We start from the raw sequence: 20,374 nt of genomic DNA on the forward strand, positions 1-20,374 counted from the left end.
GGCAGGTGACTCAGGCTTACACACATGACTCGAGGTCAGTTTGTATCTCTGCACAGACCCATAGGTGTTCACTCTATTTGGCAGTACTATTTGTTCACTAATTTAAGAAAACCTGCCAACATCATATTAAATGCTGCCTCAAAATAGAAGCCCACTGCTTCCAGACTCTCAAACGAATTCTAGTGTCAATACCGTTATTTTGATGAAACTGGATGTGTCAGAGTAAATCATGTGGAAATGTCCCAGGGAGCTGCACTCTCCTCTCCTGGATCATTTCTACGGGTATATAAACACCCCGACTATCTCCCAGCCTAAAAATAAAAAAAAAAAACGCCCTCTCTTGGCCCCGCATCCACCTCAGACCCAGTCCATCTCCTACTGCCATCAGAGCTGCCATATCTGTGATCTGCGGCCCTCACCCGCACCAGCCAGCCAGGCCTTGCCCCAACAGCTGCATATGCTACCCCTGACAAAGTCACCAATAACCCAACACTGCCAGGTCTAACAGTCAGTTCTCAATTCTTCATCTTATTTTAGCAGCACTCAGCATAGCTGCTCACTCCCTCCTTCCTGAAATTCCTTCCCTACGTGGCTTTCTGGACACCAAACCCCTCGCCCCACAAGCACCCTGCCTCACAGACTTGCTCCTCCTACCATCTTGCCCCCCTAGGAAATAGTCACTCTGTTCTTTCCTTTCAGTTGAAAAGTTGGAGTTGTTCTTCACACCTCTGGTCTGCTTGTACCTTATAGACCAGTGTACCAGTAAATCCTGTCTGCATGACCTTCAAAATGTATCCAGAATGCAACCACTCCTCCCAGACTCCGCCATCACCTGAGCCCTCACCACCCTCACCTCTGCCCAAAGTATGGCAGCCGACTCCTCACTGCTCACCTCTTACACCTCTTACACCACAAGGCTGCACCCTCAAGGCTGTCCCTGAGAGAGCCCTGGAAAAGGCAAGCTGAAGATTTCAGGCCCTGCACGAAGCCTGGTAGCAGCTCCCCCCTTAACTCAGTCAAAGGAGAAAGCCCCACCAACGCTTGAACAGTCTCACATCTCTGTTGTCTTAGCCTTCTGCCCTCCTGTGGCTGCTCTGGCCCTGGTCATTCCTTGAATGTGCAGGCACGTCCCATGGCAGGACCCTGTCTGCACCCCACAGCTGCAAGGCTCCCACCCAGACATCTGTTCAAAGGCCAGGCCTGCCCCAATGGCTCCCACCCACCTGCATGCTGCACACCTTCCCCCTTTATTCTGTTCCTAAGGGATTCATCACCATCTGGCATCTATCACTGTACTTTTTCTCCCCTTCCTCTGGAAGGTTTCATGAGGGCAGAGCCATTGCACTGCTCAATGCTTTATTTCAGGTGATTTTAACAGTCCCTCCGTGATAACAAGAATTTGGTAAATATTTGGTGAATAAATAAATTTATGAAAGAATTTCACTTAAATAACTGCATCTATGTGTGTTGCTAAAGGTGACAGTTAAAGTTCTAAGAAAACAATAACACACCTGCATAATCAATGAGTGTTGACTGTAAAGTATTCCTGTGACAAACTGCACACCACAGAAACATCAGAAAAACACCAGCTCAATGGAAACATACAGTTCTGATAGAAGTCAGCAACTATGGATTGACTTACCTTTTTCATATGACGGTACATTTTCTTGCAACAATTTGCTGAGCTGTACTGTATTTAAATGTAAAAATCTCAACTGATCTCTCATTGGTTTTCCTTCTATAACTGGGAATAGAAGACTCCCTACGCTGTCTTTTGGAATCGGCAGACCAAGCCCTATTGCCAGTGTCGCAGCCAGATCTGTCTGCTGAACGCGCTTTGGATGCCGCATATCACCTGGAAAAAAGAAAACATTTTAAGTAACAGGCTTCTAGAAAGTGTAAGATGGTAGTCATTCTTCAATTTGACCTTCTACAACGTAAGTCAAACTATCCATCTCTTCAAGTCATTTAACATAGATTCAGACAGAAATCACCTTGTTGCTATTTGTGTCAATAAATCTACTAAATGCCCATTGTAAGTTGAGGATAATGCCTTTCCTACAGTAGCTTACAATACACTGGGAGAGGCCAATGCAAGAAATTCAATAGAGTGTGAGCTATGGCGCTGGAGATGGGCACAGAGGGAGCAGATAGCCCAGCAGACACCAAGGTAAGGTCACTTTGGCAAAGTAAGCAATCAATCCCTGAACAAAAGTGAGGGTGGGATCTTTGAGGTCCTGCCCCTTTGGATTTGGAATGTTCCATGCTCTGCTCTCTGTGTGCACACACAACCCTCACGGAGGGACCTGAACCATTCCACTGAGGGGAGCAGAACGAGGCTGGGCTCATCTGGGCAGGTGCTGTAATCAACGTGGACAAGCAAGACACCTGCCTATCCACTAATGCTCTTCAAGCCCCAATAGTGGTTGGCCATCCTACTAACTCCTTATAAAGAGAATGGCTGTGATAGCAGCATGCTGGGCTTAGGCCACCACTCTGCCACCATCTAATATGACCTTGGACAAGAAACTCAACAGAGTCAGAGTTTCTGCCATCTGTAAAAAGAGTAAACACCCCCTCACCGCAGAAGCTATAAGGCGGTTCTGCAGGGGTGCCAAGGAGCCCTCAGGGAAGGACAGGCGGTGAGGGTACTCAGTGTGAGTTTCTCAGATACTCAAGTGTGAGTCTGTGGAGGTTTTACTTTGTGGTAACTTTTGGTTGTATAGAATTTTTCCTCTTAATTTTGCCAAATTTATAAATCATCTCTTGACCAACCCTTTAATGATGGCTGCTGGGTTATGATTAGAAGGAATTTCCCACTCCGGTGCTATTATTTGTTTTCTTCCAGTGCTTCTCTCTTCTAGTATTTTTTTTAAGTTAAGTGCTTTAAGCTCAAAAAAACAAAATAAAACACAAAACCAAATCCACCTTAAACTGCTCTTGGCACTCACACCGGTAGTGGCGGTGCTGGCACTGCTACTCTGAGACTGCGGCGCGTCTGCTCGCCAGGACAAGGCAAATAAGCTACTACACGATGACCTAATTCTATCATGTCTGGGGGTGCTGACAACCAGGATTCCAAGCTTAGGAAGAAGAAAGTAGAGATGTAAGATCTAAGAAGTTACTTTTAGAGTTTTAAAGGTGTATTGGAAGTATCTATACAATCTCAGGTTCATTTTATCTTAAAAAAAATCTCCTTACTCTGTCTAGAAATAATGACTAACCCAGTATCAGTGAGCGCCTCTAGCTCTGAGACAGTAGTCTTCAAATACCACTTCAAACACTACTAAAAGGAGCCAGGACATTTTGGAGAAGTAGCTGACAGCAGGTCTTAAGAAGGCAATGTGCATGACAACCTGGAACACGTGACAGACCAGAGAGCAGTAAAACTATTGAACACCACCACGTTTTACCAAGAGGAATCGGGAGCTAATCTGAAGATGCTCTTACTGGCCAAAGATAGGACAATTTGAATATTAAAAAGAATAGTATCTGGCCAGGCTTGGTAGCTCACACCTGTAATCCTAGTACTCAGGGAGGCCAAGGTGGGCGGACTGCTCAAAGTGAGGAGTTCGAAACCAGCCTGAGTAAGAGCGAGACCCTGTATCTACTAAAAATAGAAAGAAATTAATTGGCCAACTAAAAATATATAGAAAAATTTAGCCGGGCATGGTGGCATATGCCTGTTGTCCCAGCTACTCAGGAGGCTGAGGCAGAAGGATTGCTTGAGCCCAGGAGTTTGAGGTTGCTGTGAGCTAGGCTGACACCACGGCACTCTAGCTTGGGCAACACAGTGAGACTCTGTCTAAAAAAAAAAAAAAAAAAAAGTAGTATCTACAGTGAATTATTGAAACAAATCAAATATGCCTAAGGCCATGAGTTCACAATGTTACCAAAAAAAGAACAAACTTAATTGGTCACAGTTGAAGGATGCTAGCAAACTCATTCACTGATTTGAATCAGGTATTTAAGTGAGAAGAATAATCCATTTACCCTATTTCTTTTATATAAATGATACCAGTGAGTAACCAAAAAGCAGATGGAAGAAGAGTTTCTTTATAGAATTATTCTGGCTGTGGTGGTCTGGATGCACCTCCCAAAACTCATATGTTGGAAACTAGCTCCCCAAGGCAACAGTGTTGGGAGGTGGGGCCTTTAGGGAGGTGTTTAATCTGTCACAAAAGAGTTTGACCTTTTTGCTCTTCCAGTTTTGCCACGGAAGTCCATAGGGTTCCACCCTCCAGAGGACGCAGCAGGTTCAAGGAACCGTCTTGGAAGCAGACAGCAACCTTCCCCCGAGGCCAGTGTCTTAGCCTTGGATTTCCCAGTCTCCATAACTGTGAGAAATACATTTCTGTTCTTCGTAAATTACCTGATCTGTGGTATCTGGTTACAGACAAATAGACTAAGACACTGGTTAATTAATGAAAGAGTTATCGAATTAAAACATCATAATTTACAACCTCTACTGAATTAATGGACCTAGCTGACCATCAGTGGTTACTAATATCACAGTAAAGCAGAGAGCCAGGCGGTATGTCCTTTCTGCTAGAAGTAGCCCTGCCCAGACCACACCAGACCAAGCCAAAACAAATTAAACCAGTGAAATCTGGATCTGCTCTAGCCTGTGGTCAGAAGAGATTTATGGGATGGACAGAGGACATCTTAGCACACAGTGCAGAGAGCAACTGGCAAAATCCAGACTGTGGGAGACTCCACAGGACAAATAACCAGGTTTCGTCAAGAAATAAACTGTGGAAAAATAAAAAAGGTTGGGGCTGGGGACCTATACTTCAACAAAGACTTAAGAGACACACAAAAAAATCACAGTGCATGGATCTTATTTGCACCCTAATTCAAATAAACTGAAATAACTAAAGAGAGAGAGAAATAAACTTTGGAAATTTGAATACTATTTGATGATATTAAGGAATTAATGGTGTTTATGCCCATATACACTGGGGTCTATTTTTGGCCTCTTGATTTTTGTTTTTTTAATTCATCTGACCAGTTGTTGTCAGCACAAACTATTTTAATAAATGTAATTTTATAATATAAACACAATATAGGCCACATGATAGAGTGAGTTGTATCTCATAGGCAATGGAAGCCATTGAAGACATTTTAGCATTTCAGGAAACCACTCTCACAGTCTGACAACAGTCTCTACTTCCACTAGCCCTACTACGTTCCCACCTAAGCAATATTTTAAACATTCAATCAGCAAATACTGATGAAGCACTCACTAGGTGCCAGGCACTATTCTAGGCTTGGGGGATAGAACAACAAACATGATAAGACATTCTAGAACTGAGAGGGAAAGGATAAAATACATCTGCTCTGTCCTTTCTGGAAATCCAAGAACAGGCATGCTCTCCTTCCCAGATCCCTTGATCCTGGAGTGACCCAGACCTATGCTTCTCACGTGGAGATGAGGACCCTGGGAATAAGCAGTTAACATGCTGGTGGTCTATGAAATCACATGGTATACAGTCCAGAACTGTTTATTTTTCAGAATAAATACCTTAACATTTGTTTTTATTAAAATAAATTTGCATACATTTTTAAGATAAAAATAATGTAAAAGAAATAGGAAACTGCAACTCAAACACAGGAAAAAAATCAGTTAAGAGAACCTTTCTGTGAGAGGGGCCAGATGCCCAAAAGACTTCAAAGTAGCCAACATAAATATGTTCAAAGAACTAAAGGGAACTATGCTTTAAAGAAATAAAGGAAGGTGTGATGGCAATTTCTCATCAAATAGAAAATATCAATAAAGGTTGAGAAATTATTAAAAAAAAGAATCAAATAGAAATTCTGGAGTTGAAAAATGTAATACCCAAAATGAAAAATTCACTAAAGGGGATTAATAGCAGATTTGAAGTGGCTGAAGAAAGAATCAGCAAATTTAGAGATAGATCAATAGAGATCATGTGATCTGAAGAACAGAGTAAATTTCCTAAATTTAATGAAAAACGTTAGTTTACACATCAAAGAAGCTCAATAAACTCTAAATTCGATAAACACAAAATATACTGACACATTACAGTAAAAATGCTAGAAGACAAAGAAATAGGAAACCCAATTAGATTAACTGTTGACTTTTCATCAGAAACCCTGGTAGCCAGAAGGCAGTGGGATTGCATAGTCAAAAGTTGAAAGAAAAAGTCTATCAAGAATACTCAGTAAAACTATTTTTCAAAAGAGATGAAATAAAGATATCCCCAGATTAAAAAAATAGACAATTCATTGCTAGCAAACCTGCCTTGTAAGATATACTAAAGGATATACTAAAGTTATACTAAAGATATACTAAAGTTCTTCAGGCTGAAAGCAAGTGACTCCAGATAGTAATCTTGATCTATAAGGACGTAAGGGGATCAGTAAAGCTAATCACATGATTACAAAAGACAGTATAAAAGCATATTTCTTCTTTCTTCTTTTAACTGATTTTAAAAGCAATTGTATAAAACTGTATAATTATATAAAACTGTGTAATTATGGTGTGGGTCTACCATTTATAGCAACTATTAGATAATAACAGCACAGAGGAGTGGGTGGGGCACAGCTGGAGTCGAGTAAGAAAGTGACATCATATAAACACACAGACCCACACAAAAGGTTGTACATAAATGTTCACAGCAGTATTATTTGTAATAGCGAAAAAGTGGAAACAACCCAAATGTCCATCAACTGATGAGCAGTAAATAAATGAGGTAAATCCAAACATTGAAGTGCTATTTGGCAACAAAGAAGAATGACGTCCTGAAATGCACTACAACTATGAATAGGAAAGACACTGTCCTAAGTGAAAAATGCCATACACACAAGATGAAACGGTTCTATTTATGTGAAACATCCAGAAGAGGCACAAGAAGCAGATTAGTGATGGCCTGGGGTTTGGAGCAGTGGAAAGTGACTGCTAACAAGTATGGGGTATCTCACTGAGTTGATGAAAATGTCCCAATGACTGTGACAATGGTTGCCCACCTTTGTGAATATACCAAAGAGAATAGTCTGGGCACGATGAGAATAAACAATACAGCTGTTCTTAAAAAACAAACAGAACCAACTATCAGGACTGAGGATAGTTGTTTGGGCAGCACTTGCAGGTAGTCTGTCCTCATGCTGCCCTCGCCCTTCCTGCCTCTGATCTATTAAATATCCAGTTTAGAGATGAAACATCAGGACTTCCAATTAAACAATAGCCCTAATATTCCTATAATAAAAAATGTCAGTTTAATCATCTCTCTTCTTCCCCAGCCTCAAGGGCAAAAGCTGTGTCTTTCTCTTGTGTGAGTCTGCGGGGCCCAGCACAGTGCCTGGCCTATCACAGGAGCTTCAAGACACCTCTGCTAAATGAATGGATGGAAGGATGGAAGAAGGGGTGTTTCTTTTCCTTTTTTTTTTTTTTTTTTTTTTGAGACAGAGTCTCACTCTCTTGCCCAGGCTAGAGTACTGTGGTATCAGCCTAGCTCACAGGAACCTCAAACTCCCGAGCTCAAGCAATCCTCTGCCTCAGCCTCCTGAGTAGCTGGGACTACAGACACGCGTCATAATGCCTGGCTAATTTTTCTATTTTTAGTAGAGACGGGGTCTCGCTCTTGCTCAGGCTGGTCTCGAACTCCTGAGCTCAAGCAATCCTCCTGCCTTGGCTTCCCAGAGTGCTAGGGTTATAGGTGTGAGCCACTGTGCCTGGCTGGTGTTCCTTTTTCTTGCATGGGGCTCTCACTCAGGAGAGTGAGCCATACATCAACATTACTCTGGTCACAAAGTGCGGTGAAATGCAGGTACAGAAAGCTGGGTGTTGTGACTCACGGTGCATGCATACCCACAAGAAGGCAGGCTTCCAGCCTGGCACCTAGGAAAGGCTCAGATTATAAGAGCCAATAACATCTTAGAAGGTCAGACACTCAAGAGGAGGAAGCTCCATAAAAAGACAAAGGGAGGCCGGGCGCAGTGTCTCACACCTGTAATCCTAGCATTCTGGGAGGCTGAGGTGGGAGGATCACTCAATGTCAGGAGTTCGAAACCAGCCTGAGCAAGAGTGAGACCCTGTCTCTACTAAAAATAGAAAGAAATTAATTGGCCAACTAAAAATATATAGAAAAAATTAGCCAGGCATGGTGGCGTGTGCCTGTAGTCTCAGCTACTCAAGAGGCTGAGGAAGAAGGATCACTTGAGTCCAGGAGTTGGAGGTTGCTGTGAGCTAGGCTGACACCATGGCACATGGCACTCTAGCCCAGGCAACAGAGTGAGACTCTGTCTCAAAAAAAAAAAGACAAAGCGAACAGGTGGAGATGCTTCCCCAACCAATCCTTATATGGAAGAACCATTCATTTGGCAAATATCTGCTGGCATCTGTCACATGCCAGGCAATGTTCCAGGCTGTAGATAGATAGCAATGAGCAAAACAGACATGGCCCTGCCCTCATCTGGCTTAAACCATAATGCAGAGGCAGATGTTACATGAATTGCATAAATGAATAAATCCCATAAATAAGTTTGCAGTGGCAAACTGTGCTGGGGATGTTGATGGTGTGATGGAAGAGACTGACAGAGGGATGTAATTTAGTCTTGTGGGTGAGTGAGTGATGTTAGTTGAGACCTGCAAGAGGCTGTGGGAGTGAGGACAGGGGAATTGGCAGGTGAGGAAGAGCGTGCGGGCCTGGAAGACTCACAGGAGGGCAGAAGGGCAAAGGCCAGGAGGCAGTGTAAAGGGGAGTATGGCTCAAGACAAAGCAATAAGGTAGGCAGGAAGTCTCGCACAGGATTTTTCACTGTATCCTAAGTTCAGTTTTACATGTGGGTAGACTGGTGATGTCATGAACTGCGAGGAGCAAGGGAGAAAGACAGTAAGAGGGAACCATATGAATGGCGGTGACGTATGCTGGCATAGCAATAAGAGAGTGCAGATTTGGGGGAGAAAAAGTTTGAATGTCGAGTTGTCACACTTGCTCTACCTGCAAGAGATACAAGTAGAGGTGTCAAGTGGGCAGTTGGGTAGACAGGTCTGGAGGTGAGAGGAGTGGACACAGCTAGAGGGATAATCTGACAGGTGTGGGGCCTACCCACAGCATCTACAACCATGGAAGGGGTGAGACCATATCAGGAGTGAATGCAGAATGAAACAGGAGGGCAGTCTGGAAAGAAAGACCAGGGAGAGGAAGCCAAGCCAGCAAAGAGGACAGACATGGCAAAGTGACAGACATAGGAGGAAAATGAGAAAAAGTGAGTTCTCTGAGGCCACGGGGCCCACAGAACTGGATGGGACCAAAGGGCCAGTGACAACAGAGCCAGAAAGTGCCTGCTGTGCTTGACAGCATCGCAAAAATAACTGCTGAGCCCACGGAGAGTGTTTCAGTAAAGCGTGTAGGCAGAAGCCAGACCCAAGTGGCCAGGAGGGAGGAACGAGCAGCAACTGGCAGCAGAGTCAGGGCATGGGTCAAAGTGAGTGGTGTGTGTCTGGTGTGTATCGGGTGTCTGAACACTGAAAGGTGGGTCCCCAGTCAATCCTCTTACTGGATCCCATGACTCTTATTGACACTGCTATTCAATATGTGGTTTTAAATGATGAAAAACTTCCTTAAAAGTTTAAGTACGCATATTTCCTCAGTCCACATGTGTGGTTCAGATGTCTCTAAGCTACTAGCAACTTTTTTTTAACAGTTCCAGATATCCAGGCAGTAACATTCATATTATGAAATTCTAACAAAGAACATCTGTTTTAAGGATCAGGGCAAGGGATGTAAACTCCAAATCCTGATGCATTTTGCCCCATTAATTTTCATTCTCACATACCTCAGGATATTTCAACCTATACAGCTTCTCAAAAATGGTTTTTAAAAACTAAAACCAGACTATACAAAACAGATATAATACAGTTACAAAATGTTATACATCCCTAAATTCTCACCAGGTTTCCTTTCAAACGCAGAACTGATTAAAATCAGAGGTGTGTTCACTTCTTCTGTGGAAGAAGCCCCATGACTTCCTGTTTCAGACATGCCATGATCACCACAGAGAACCAGCAAATTGGGTAAAAGAGTCTCTCTCTCCTATAAGGCAAAGGAAAAATATTTTCACGTGCATTCTGATTGAAAAGAACACATGATCTTGTTAAGAAAACAACTTAAAAGTATAGCTTTACTTTATAAATAGTATTAATATTCTTTCTCAATGAATTATATGTATTTTTCCTAACAGCTTATAGTCAGATCGAAAGGTCAAAGTCAAATAATGTCATAAACGAAACACACAGAATCACACACAGCTCACAGAACACAGCAGCGTTGTCCTTTGGCCTCTGCTGGCAGAGGATTTGTATTTGGTTTCTGTCTTTGCCACTTTCAAGCTGTGAGACCCTGGCATGTTATTCTTCATGACTCGGTTTCCACATCTGTCAACAGAGATACTAACAGAATCTATTTCATAGGACTGCTGTGAGAATAAAACACAAAGCACACGGAGAGAGCCCTGAGCCGTTCAGGGGGTGCCTACGAGGCTCCTCTGCCTGCGAAGGCTCCAGCCACTGGGCCTTTGCTGCTACGGGATGTGCCAGCAGGTCCTGCCTGGCCCTCGCCACGTCCGGCTGAGCACACCTGCACAGGCAGCACGTGTCGGCTCTCCCTCCCTCCCTTCAAGTCTGCTCACACTGCACATGTCCTCATGGAAGGCTTCTCTGAAGGTGCTATTTATTTATTTATTTATTTATTTATTTATTTATTTATTTATTTATTTATTTTTTGAGACAGAGTCTCGCTTTGTTGCCCAGGCTAGAGTGAGTGCCGTGGCGTCAACCTAGCTCACAGCAACCTCAAACTCCTGGGCTCAAGCAATCCTCCTGCCTCAGCCTCCTGAGTAGCTGGGAGTACAGGCATGCGCCACCATGCCCGGCTAATTTTTTCTATATATATATATAAGTTGGCCAATTAATTTCTTTCTATTTATAGTAGAGACAGGGTCTCATTCTTGCTAAGGCTGGTTTCGAACTCCTGACCTCAAGCAATCCTCCCGCCTCAGCCTCCCAGAGTGCTAGGATTACAGGCGTGAGCCACTGCATCTGGCCTGCAGGTGCCATTTAAAACCACGGCCTCTCTCAGGCACAGGAGTGCCGTTCCCTCCTCCTACCCTGCTTGTCTGTGGCACCAATCACTTCCTAGCACACTCAGCACGTCTTATTTGTCTCTCCTGGCTAGGATATAAGCTCCACAAATGGCTGTTGACTGTCTCACTGCTGTACTCAAATGCCCAGACAGAAAGATGCAGAAGGTGTTCAGGAAATATTGGTGAAATCAACAAATAAATGGGTGGAGGTAACAACTGCAACTTTTTTTTTTAACAGTTCCAGATATCCAGGCAGTAACATTCATATTATGAAATTCTAACAAAAAACATCTGTGTTTTAAGGATCAGGGCAAGGGATGTAAACTCCAAATCCTGATGCATTTTGCCCCATTAATTTGCATTCTCACATAGCTCAGGATATTTCAACCTGTACAGTTGCTCTGCAGGGCTGCGGTGTGCACGTGGATGGGGACCATGGCTGGCAGACTGAAAGTGGACACGACATTCACATAGGTCACTTGAGTTCACGTGGGTAGTTTTATTTTTTCTAGGAAGTATCCATGTGACCCTCCATCATCACCACACGATGCACTCCAGTGAGCCTCACCTTCGACAGCAGCGCGGTGTGAATCCTCATCAGGACACCGTCCATCTCACTGAGCTTGCGCCCGATCAGGGGGCTGTGGGGCCCAGAAACGTGGCCAATGTGGTCCAGCCCCAGGTAGTGGAGGATTAGCACGTCCCAATCTCCTCTTTTTAATACTTTGTCCAAATGTCTCGTGACATTATTATCCACCTTTAAGGGGAAGAGGTACACACAAGCAGCTTACCTAACTTTCCCTCGATCTTTACTGCCCAAGGACAAAATGAAAAGTCATTTTAAAATCTGGGGGCTTTTAGGTAATAGAACTTGTGGGAGGTGAAAGACAAAAAAGTTGTCATTAAAAATAAATAAATAAATAAACATTAGCATTAAACTTTTATTAATATTGTTTTTGTGACCCTATGCTGTAGATCAAACATACTGATAATTTAAATGAATTGTTCTGACAAAACTTGTCCTGTGGGATCACTGCTGGTCTTAACAAAAGCTGAGCAAATGAGCAAGTTAAATAGACCCCAAGTTGTCATGAAGTAACTGAGGGCAAAGGGCAGTTAACTAAAGACAGGACGGTGCCCAGAGTTAAAGTAACCAGGATGGTGCAGCTGAGGAGAAGCTGCTCCTGCAGGGAAAGGGACACAGCACTCAGTGCACACACTGTGGAGAGCGTGGCCCGGTCAGCCCAGACCCCTCAGCTAGCCCACCTTCCTCCCCACTGAAACACCTACAACAAAGGGTAGTGTTTCCGAGTAATGCCACATATAGCATGGGGAACTCAGACAGCACTGACAAGTAACCGGTGTGTCTGCACAGGTCAATCTAGAGCCACCGTGGCACAGACTGTCAGCATAAGCAGGACTGCACATGCTCCATCAGGCCCAGCGAATGAAGGGGTGAGGCTGCCCGACCAATGCCAAGCATAGACACACGGGTGTGCTCCTGCCCCTGCTCCTGGGTCAACTCTTTAAGTGTGGGTCTAATCTCAGTCTCTTGTTGGAAAAGCAGGCAAAGCCCCTCAGGACCAAGCTCTGCCCAGCTGACCACCTTTCCTCAGAGCAGGATGATGCTCCACCTGCAGAACCAAATAGCTTCACGGATCCCAGGCAGGCTGTGGAGTCCTGCAGCTCTGCCACCTGTCCTATCCACTTGGGAAGTCTCCATTCACCCATCAAACTCAACACAGCCCTTCCTGATCCTCTGTACCCCTCAAAGGACGCTCAGCTGTTCCATGCTTTGGGCTGCATAAAACTTTGATCACAGGGTTTCCATCTCTGGGTTGGAAACAATTATGTGCGCAGATCATTTTTATAATCTCTCTATTCTACTCCTGATGAATTAATAAAAGCTGCATACAAAATACTATTGCCTCTTACTAAGTAAGGGTGGTGCCAGGTTCTACCAAGCATGACAGGTTTCTCTTATTTTAAAAACTGACCTCTGTGTAATCTGACACAAAAAATGAGGTTGTTCCATCATATTCTACAAAATGCTTTGGAAATAATTTAATCCACGTTTCATCTCCATAAAAGAATATTCTTTTCCCAGCTGCTTTTGCCTGTCTGATCACATTGTCTTCAAGTAGTGCAGGAGAGTTGAGGTTCCTGACGACATCAATGAAGCCAGGGAGGCTCCCTGTCATCAATGCCTGCAGTGGGAAACAGTCAAGGGTTAGACCATGGAGTCCCAAAGCGCAGCATGAGGCGGGCACAGAAGATCATGTTACTGGTGAAGCAGGTGAGCATGAAATTAAGGCATCCCCAAGACTAGAGGTTGAGTTAATACTAGGACAGCAATTACAGTAAAGAAGGGAAAGCTACACAGATTCTGGGCAAAAATGGCAAACTCAATAATAAAGATGTAACCATTAGAGATGTAACCATTAGAGAACAGTTGTGGCTCAGAATGATCCTTTTGGCTGCTGAGAAGATAAAGGAGGTGGCTAGGGACAACCAGACAACAGCAGCGGCCAAACATACAGAGTAATAACAGGAGTGAAGCACATGGCAGAACATGGTACACATTGAAAACATGAACCTGCATATTCAAACATTCTGTCAGGTTCCCCCTTAAGATTCAGACCTGCTCCGTGTGATAAGCAAACTCCATTAACTCTAACAAACTCCAAATTCTAATCACCCAGCAATTCTAATGTCCACCTCTGAGTGAAAAATCAGGAGGAAAGCAGTCCCTAAGTATGAACCTCCAGAATTTGCAGAGTAAACTGGGCCAGGGATGTTAGTGGGACCGTCCCTTTAGCCGTAACCTCCCATGCTGCACTGTATTTTCAGAGGAGGGTGACATGTTCTCATACTTTCTGACATAGAGTTGAGCACAGGACCTCAGAGGTCACAGTAATGGCCAATGGATCTCTGTGACTTGAAGTTATACAACCACACACACACTGGCATCAGGGCCTCTCTGATAAAAATCAACAGGAATCTGGATAATGCCAACAAATGTAATGATTTTGCCAAAACTTCATTAATAGCAAATAAATACAAATATGAAATAACTAGACTTCTGAAATGCCAGAGTGAGGAGCTCAGTGAATCCTCTCCCCTAAGAGCAATAACAAAACCATTTGAAACTGTCAAAATCAACCATTTCAGAACTTTGGAAAATCACCAAAATTATATAATTGAGAAGTGCTTATTCAAAAAAACTACTAAATCTCAGTAAGAACAGCAAGTACCTGTGGTGTTTTCACACAGGGCAGCTCCCATCGTCACCCTCCCACCCCCGCCCCCAGCACCAGGACACAGCAGCGCGGAGGGCCTGACCTGCTGTGGACTCCAGGGAAAGCCCCACACCCAGGGAGGCTGTGAAAACACAACAGAGAATGCTGACGTCCCACCTGCCTGAGTCTTCCACAAAGGGTCAGATCTGAGGACTGAGGCGGCTAGAGTAGGCTTTTGTAAGCTCCCACATATTCCTGGAATCTGGAAGACACACTGAGGAGACCAGAGGGGGCCCCAGTTACCCACTCCTTCTGCCTGAGCAGGAAGTCTTGCTGAAACACAAAGTGAGTCAGGGCAGGGTTGAAAACAGAACAGTCTTTGAGTCTTTTCACATGTGTCCCAACCCACATAGATCCCCCCCAAAGGGCAGATGCACTATGACATGATGTGCTTAAGCTCAACCTCTGACCAGGCACTGGCTGACCACAAAGCTGTGCTGAGCCAGGGACAGCCCTCAGGAAGACTGGCGAGAATTACAAAACCAAAAAATACACAAACAAAACCCTAAGCAGAGACATCAGTTGCTGCGCACCCTGGGGGAGACAGACTCTGCAGAATTAGTTTAGGGAAGTCACCACACAAACAAACAAAGTAACAGTGACAACCACCACCATCCCTAGGGTGGGGAATCAGAATCACAGCTGAGGCAGGGGCTGCAGGGACATACACATTTGTTAAACCTCGTCACAGTAACACAAAACTGTGTGCACTTTACTGTATGAAAATTACATCTCAGTAAAGTATTGTTCTTAAATATGACCCTCCCTTAGCCCAAAATTCTACTCCTTAAAGGCGACCAGTTACTTTTAGTAAGTACCCTTTAAGACTCTTTTCTGTATATATACAAATTCAAAAATACAAATGTACACATTTTTTACTAAAATGGCAGCAAACTATAGAAACTATTCTGTAACTTGCTTTTGTTTTTTCATCAATAATATATCACAAACCTCTTTCCCCAGGAAACATACAACTACTTTATCTTTCTTTAAACAGCTACAGGTATTCCAGCATGCACATATACAATAACATATTTAACCAAGACCATTTTTATGGACATTGTTTTCATTTTTTTTTTTAAAACAGAGTCTCACTCTGTTGCCAGCACTAGAGTGCCGTGGCGTCAGCCTAGCTCACAGCAACCTCAAACTCCTGGGCTCGAGTGATCCTCCTGCCTCAGCCTCCCGAGTAGCTGGGACTACAGGCATGTGCCACTATGCCCAGCTAATTTTTTCTGTATATTTTTAGTTGTCCAGCTAATTTATTTCTATTTTTAGTAGAGACGGGGTCTTGCTCTTGCTCAGGTTGGTCTCGAATTCCTCAGCTCAAACAATCATCTGATCCTCCTGCCTTTGCCTCCCAGAGTGCTAGCATTACAGGCGTGAGCCACTCCGCCTGGCCATGGATATTAATTTTTGAAAGTTTCCCATGGAAGTGCCATTTGAGCTGAGACCTGAAGTTTGAAAAATGTTGGAGAAGAGGTGGGGTTTTCCAGGGGAAAACATTGCAAATTGCAGAGGGCCCAGGCAGAAAGGAGCAGTGAACCTGAGGAGCTGAGCTGTGTGTGATCTTCATGGGTGAAAGACACTGGCAGAGGGAAAGTGGCTCCACTGAGGATGCAGGGGTCAGCAGCAGCAAGACCACAAAGAACCTCGGGGCCAGGGTTGAGGTGTTCAGTGTTCAAGCCAGGCAGTGGATAAGCCACCAAAGGGCTGTAAGAAAGTAGAGTAGCATGCTCTGATTTGTGTCTGGATGGGACTGGGGTCCTGGGGACTTCTAGAGTTCAGGCTAGAGACCACAGCAGCCTGGACTGTGGTGACGGCAGTGGAGACATGCGCTCAGTCAACTTACAGTCACATCTGCAGTATTAGGAGAACCTTTCACCTTGTTGCTGTGAGGAGTAGATATTAGCAATCTTTAGTATTCTCTGTTCTGATTACTATTATAGTAAAGTTAAGAATTTTTTCACATGTTTACTGGCCATTTTTCTTTCTTTCTTTGTGGATTTCTTTATATACTTGGCCCAGTTTCTATCGGATTGTCTGTCCTTGATTTGAACCTCTTTACATAGCATAGATTTAACATCTTGTTGTCATGTATGTTGCAAATAACTTTTTCAGTTTATTGTTAGTTGACTTTGTTTGTAATGTCTTGGCCATATAAAAGATTTCTGTTTTCATGTAGTTGAATCTGTTCCTTCTTTCCTTTGTGGCTTTTACAAGGCCTTCCCTCCTCCTCACACTAGCTTGGACTCCCACTGATATTTGTAAAAAGGGCAGGGACTACAGTAGCCCCTCACCCCAGGAAGCATGCAGGTGCAATCAGGTTGCAGCTCGCTGTCCTAGGAAATCTAAGGGAGGGCTCAAATCTGTCAATAAATGCCAGCTATTATTATGACTATAAAGTCCTGGAAGAAAAGGAAGGCATTCAGGCCAATTCTCCTCTGCAGGGAGAACTAGTCTCTACTCTGACTGTGGAGTACATTTTCTATACTTTCCAAATAAAACTCACTTTCACTTAAAAAGAAAAAAAGAAATAAAAAAGGTGGCATTCACAAATTATACACTTTTAAAACAAAGCTGCTGCAGGATCTTAGCAAGTGAAAGCACACTGGGAACGTCAGTCTTAAAACATCGGGACCAGCATTTAGTGCCACTGGTATCCATACCAGGAGATTAACCAAGCCCCTTCTCTGACTGGAGGCAGGGCAGGGGAATGTTCCTCAGCCAACACTACCCAATCCCACCAAACCCAGAGTTGTGTAGCCCTAACCCCAGCTATGGACTTTCTGTTCTAGCTCCTCCTTGGTGGGGACCGAGGAGCAAGAATCTGCAGAGGACTGAACAAAACACTTGCTTTGGGGTGAGGCTCCCCAACAAAGGTGAAATGAAGCAGATGGGCTGGGGACAGGCAGCCCTAAGAACCTCTTTGCCAATGTGCTGGTCTAAATAGGACCTGGAGCCTACACACTCAATTACACATTTTCTCAAATCTGCCCAGAGCCCTAGTAACATATTTCTTAACAGAATAAAAGAGAAAAGGGCTCCTTCCACACTTCTGTGCAACAGATAAAGAAATCGGTGTTCCTGATGATCTGGAGCCAGGATGCCTTTCTTCCAGCTTTCCCGGGACTAGTTTTAGCAGAACAGCAACCCTTGACAGGCCTTTTGTCTAGAGCAGGAGTCCTCAAACTTTTTAAACAGGGGGACAGTTCACTGTCCCTCAGACCGTTGGAGGGCCGGACTATAGTTTAAAAAAAACCCTATGAACAAATTCCTATACACACTGCACATATCTTATTTTGAAGTAAAAAACAAACAGGAAAAACCACCTGCATGTGGCCCGCAGGCCATAGTTTGAGGACGCCTGGTCTAGAGCACTGTGTGGTACACAGCAGATGCTCAGTAAATGTTGCTGAATGAAGGACACACCACATCCAAAAGTGGTAGAGAGAGTAAAAGCCTCAAGGAAAAAGCCAGTGAACAATCTGGCACTGGCCTTCCTCCAATCCCTGACTGCTCTCTTTATCCAGGGAACATTTGTGCTGAGTACTTACAAATGCTGTCCCCAAGTCTTTAATCAGTAAGTGGCTCCTTCTCACCAAAGAGTAAAGTGTCACATGATCAGCCATGGATGCAAAGCTCAATAAGAGACTTTTATGCCATCTTAATATGCAATATATCCACAAACTTTTAAACTACTCTGCTCCTTTCTGTCCCCACCTCTTTACTCATCCTTCCAGCCTCAGCTTCAATGTAATTTCCTCAGACAGGCTTTTCTGTCCCCCTAATCTAAACTGAACCCTCCCACCCAGCACTGAGCATCACACCTGTTCTGTTCCCTCATGTGCTAATCATGCTTTATAACTGCACATTTATTTATATGCTCATTTGTTTAATGGATATGTATCTCACTAAACACTAAAAGCTCCATGAAGGCGGAGATACAATTCTTCCCCAACTGTATATCCATTAAAGTAACAGCACATAGTACTCAATGCTCAATAAATAGTTTTGAGGCAATCAACAAAGCTTTAGTTTTTCCTTTACCTCTGGGGTTCCTGGGGAAAGCACTACACACTTCAAAGCCATGCTCACTAGGCTGACCGCCTGAAGGTTATATAGCAGCATCAGTGAAAACTGTCATAGCCAGATCAAGCTGTTTTGATCATTATGTGCTATACCACATTTTGGGATGAGTCATTTAAACTGATTTGAGTTTGCTTCCTCATCTGTAGAGTCAAGAAACGGAACTTGATAACTCTAAGGGCTCCTTCCAGGATTGTAACGGACCCACTGATGATTAAAGAAGAAAACAGGTTACTGAGGAGAATACCTCTGGAGTTAGGCTGGCCTGGACAATCTAGCTCTAAATCCTTCAGAATTCTCGTGGAGCATGAACTACTTGGCAAGGGGCACAAATTGTGGGTCTCAGTTCAACCCTATCTGTGAGGCTCCTTCAGCATTCTATTGTCCCAGCTAATTTGATAGCAACAAATAAATTTCCACTTAGTTAAAACTGGGACTCTAAGTCAAAGATTACAGAAAATCCCTCTAAACCTTCAAAAGAGCCAAGCCATGATTCATAAAACACATTAAGGCAAACTTACCTTGATACGAGGCATAGTAACTGTAGGCGGCTTTGCTTCAGCCACAAAATTGTGAGATGCTCCTTTTTCCACAAGATAAGTTGTGTAAGGCATAAATTTCACACCCTTTGACCCAAACACAAAATCATCTCTCAAGGCATCTATCAGAACAATAACAACTTTACTGAAGAGAGGTGGTGGGAGCTTGGTCCAGTTAGAACTGGATCCTAAGAGTTTCAAAGAAAAAAAGGAAATTGAATTTTAAACTTAGCATTCAAGCACCTTTATAATCTAGCTTCTGCCTACTTCTCCAGCACATATTCTGCCATATCTGGACCCAAAAGAAGGAGGCCTGTACTTGGCAGGCAGTACTGGGAGGAGGGGGTGTTAAGGGCAAGTAATCTTAGGGAGCCCTAGTTGAAAGTAGTGAATTGCCCTTAGCATGGTGAGGAGTACTGGGACAGCGGAGTCCCTACATAAGGGTACTGGAATGGGTGGGACATTGAGGGAGCTTGACCTAAAACACTGCGCTGCAGGTAAGGGATGAGTTTACAGTGTTTACAAACACTGTTTACATGGTCAGTGGCTGGTATTGTGTACATCTGGTACAGAACTGGAGTGCCTCTACCTGGTGGGTGTTCTGGGTAGGTGAGGGCAAAGCAGGGGCCTAATGCAGGAGCCTTAGTCACTGGCTGGGGTGGGGGTGGGGGGAAGGTCTTGGAATAATGTCAAGGAAGAAAACACAAGGGGGTCAGCAGGAATCTTATCTGTTGTGTCCTACTGGGCAAACGAGGTGCCCACAACAGATAGTGACCCAAAGGGCTGCTCAGGAAAGAGGAGAAGTAGTCACGGATGAGTAGAGCTAGAGAGAGGCGGGATCCCGGGTATAGATAGCTTACTTTGTGGTGATCAGGAAAGTAGGTCGAGATGGGGCCAGTAGTGGTGGTTGCCACAAAGTTGTAGGATACAAAAAAAATGCTGGGGAGGTTTAAAAAGGGAACACAATGGAAGAGACCACCGGGAACACCGAGGCTCAGAAAAAGGGTCCTCTGGGGAAAGTGGGGCCCTGGAAGCGGAGAAGCCAGGGGAGGGGTCCGTACCCGCCGAGGGTTCAGGCGCCGGGGGCTCTGCTCGATGCTCTGCCCTGGCAGAGGAACGAACGGGAGCTGGGAAGAATCCCCGAAGGAAGACTGCGACCCCCAGCACCTCGATCGCCACGCAACAGGCAGCGAAGCTCCCGGAGCCCAGCCGCATCGTGCACACTGCCAGGCCGTGATGCAGGGACCAGACCCACTCGGAACCTGGCCCAGCCGCAGCCACTTCCGGCTAGAGCTGACAACTCTACGGGCGACGGCTCCCTCCGTTGCGTCACTTCCGCAG

General features: G+C 44.4%; 1 protein-coding gene across 4 annotated transcripts in view; it reads right to left on the reverse strand.

The window, feature by feature from the left end:
* PIGG (phosphatidylinositol glycan anchor biosynthesis class G (EMM blood group)) overlaps positions 1-20,333 on the reverse strand; it is a 47,627-nt gene extending 27,294 nt beyond the window's left edge. For all 4 annotated transcript variants that reach the window (XM_012783430.3, XM_075992927.1, XM_075992928.1 and 1 more), the window contains exons 1-6: positions 20,095-20,333; positions 19,016-19,221; positions 13,104-13,313; positions 11,675-11,863; positions 9,917-10,058; positions 1,643-1,855 (exon numbers count right to left, since the gene is read on the reverse strand). In XM_012783430.3, the coding sequence (XP_012638884.2) occupies positions 1,643-1,855; positions 9,917-10,058; positions 11,675-11,863; positions 13,104-13,313; positions 19,016-19,221; positions 20,095-20,248 (1,114 nt within the window). In that variant the 5' untranslated portion in view covers positions 20,249-20,333. The remainder of the gene's footprint in view (positions 1-1,642; positions 1,856-9,916; positions 10,059-11,674; positions 11,864-13,103; positions 13,314-19,015; positions 19,222-20,094) is intronic.
* Positions 20,334-20,374: the final 41 nt, after the last annotated feature.

Source organism: Microcebus murinus, chromosome 16 (genome assembly GCF_040939455.1).
Source record: "Microcebus murinus isolate Inina chromosome 16, M.murinus_Inina_mat1.0, whole genome shotgun sequence".
Taxonomy (NCBI): Eukaryota; Metazoa; Chordata; class Mammalia; order Primates; family Cheirogaleidae; genus Microcebus; species Microcebus murinus.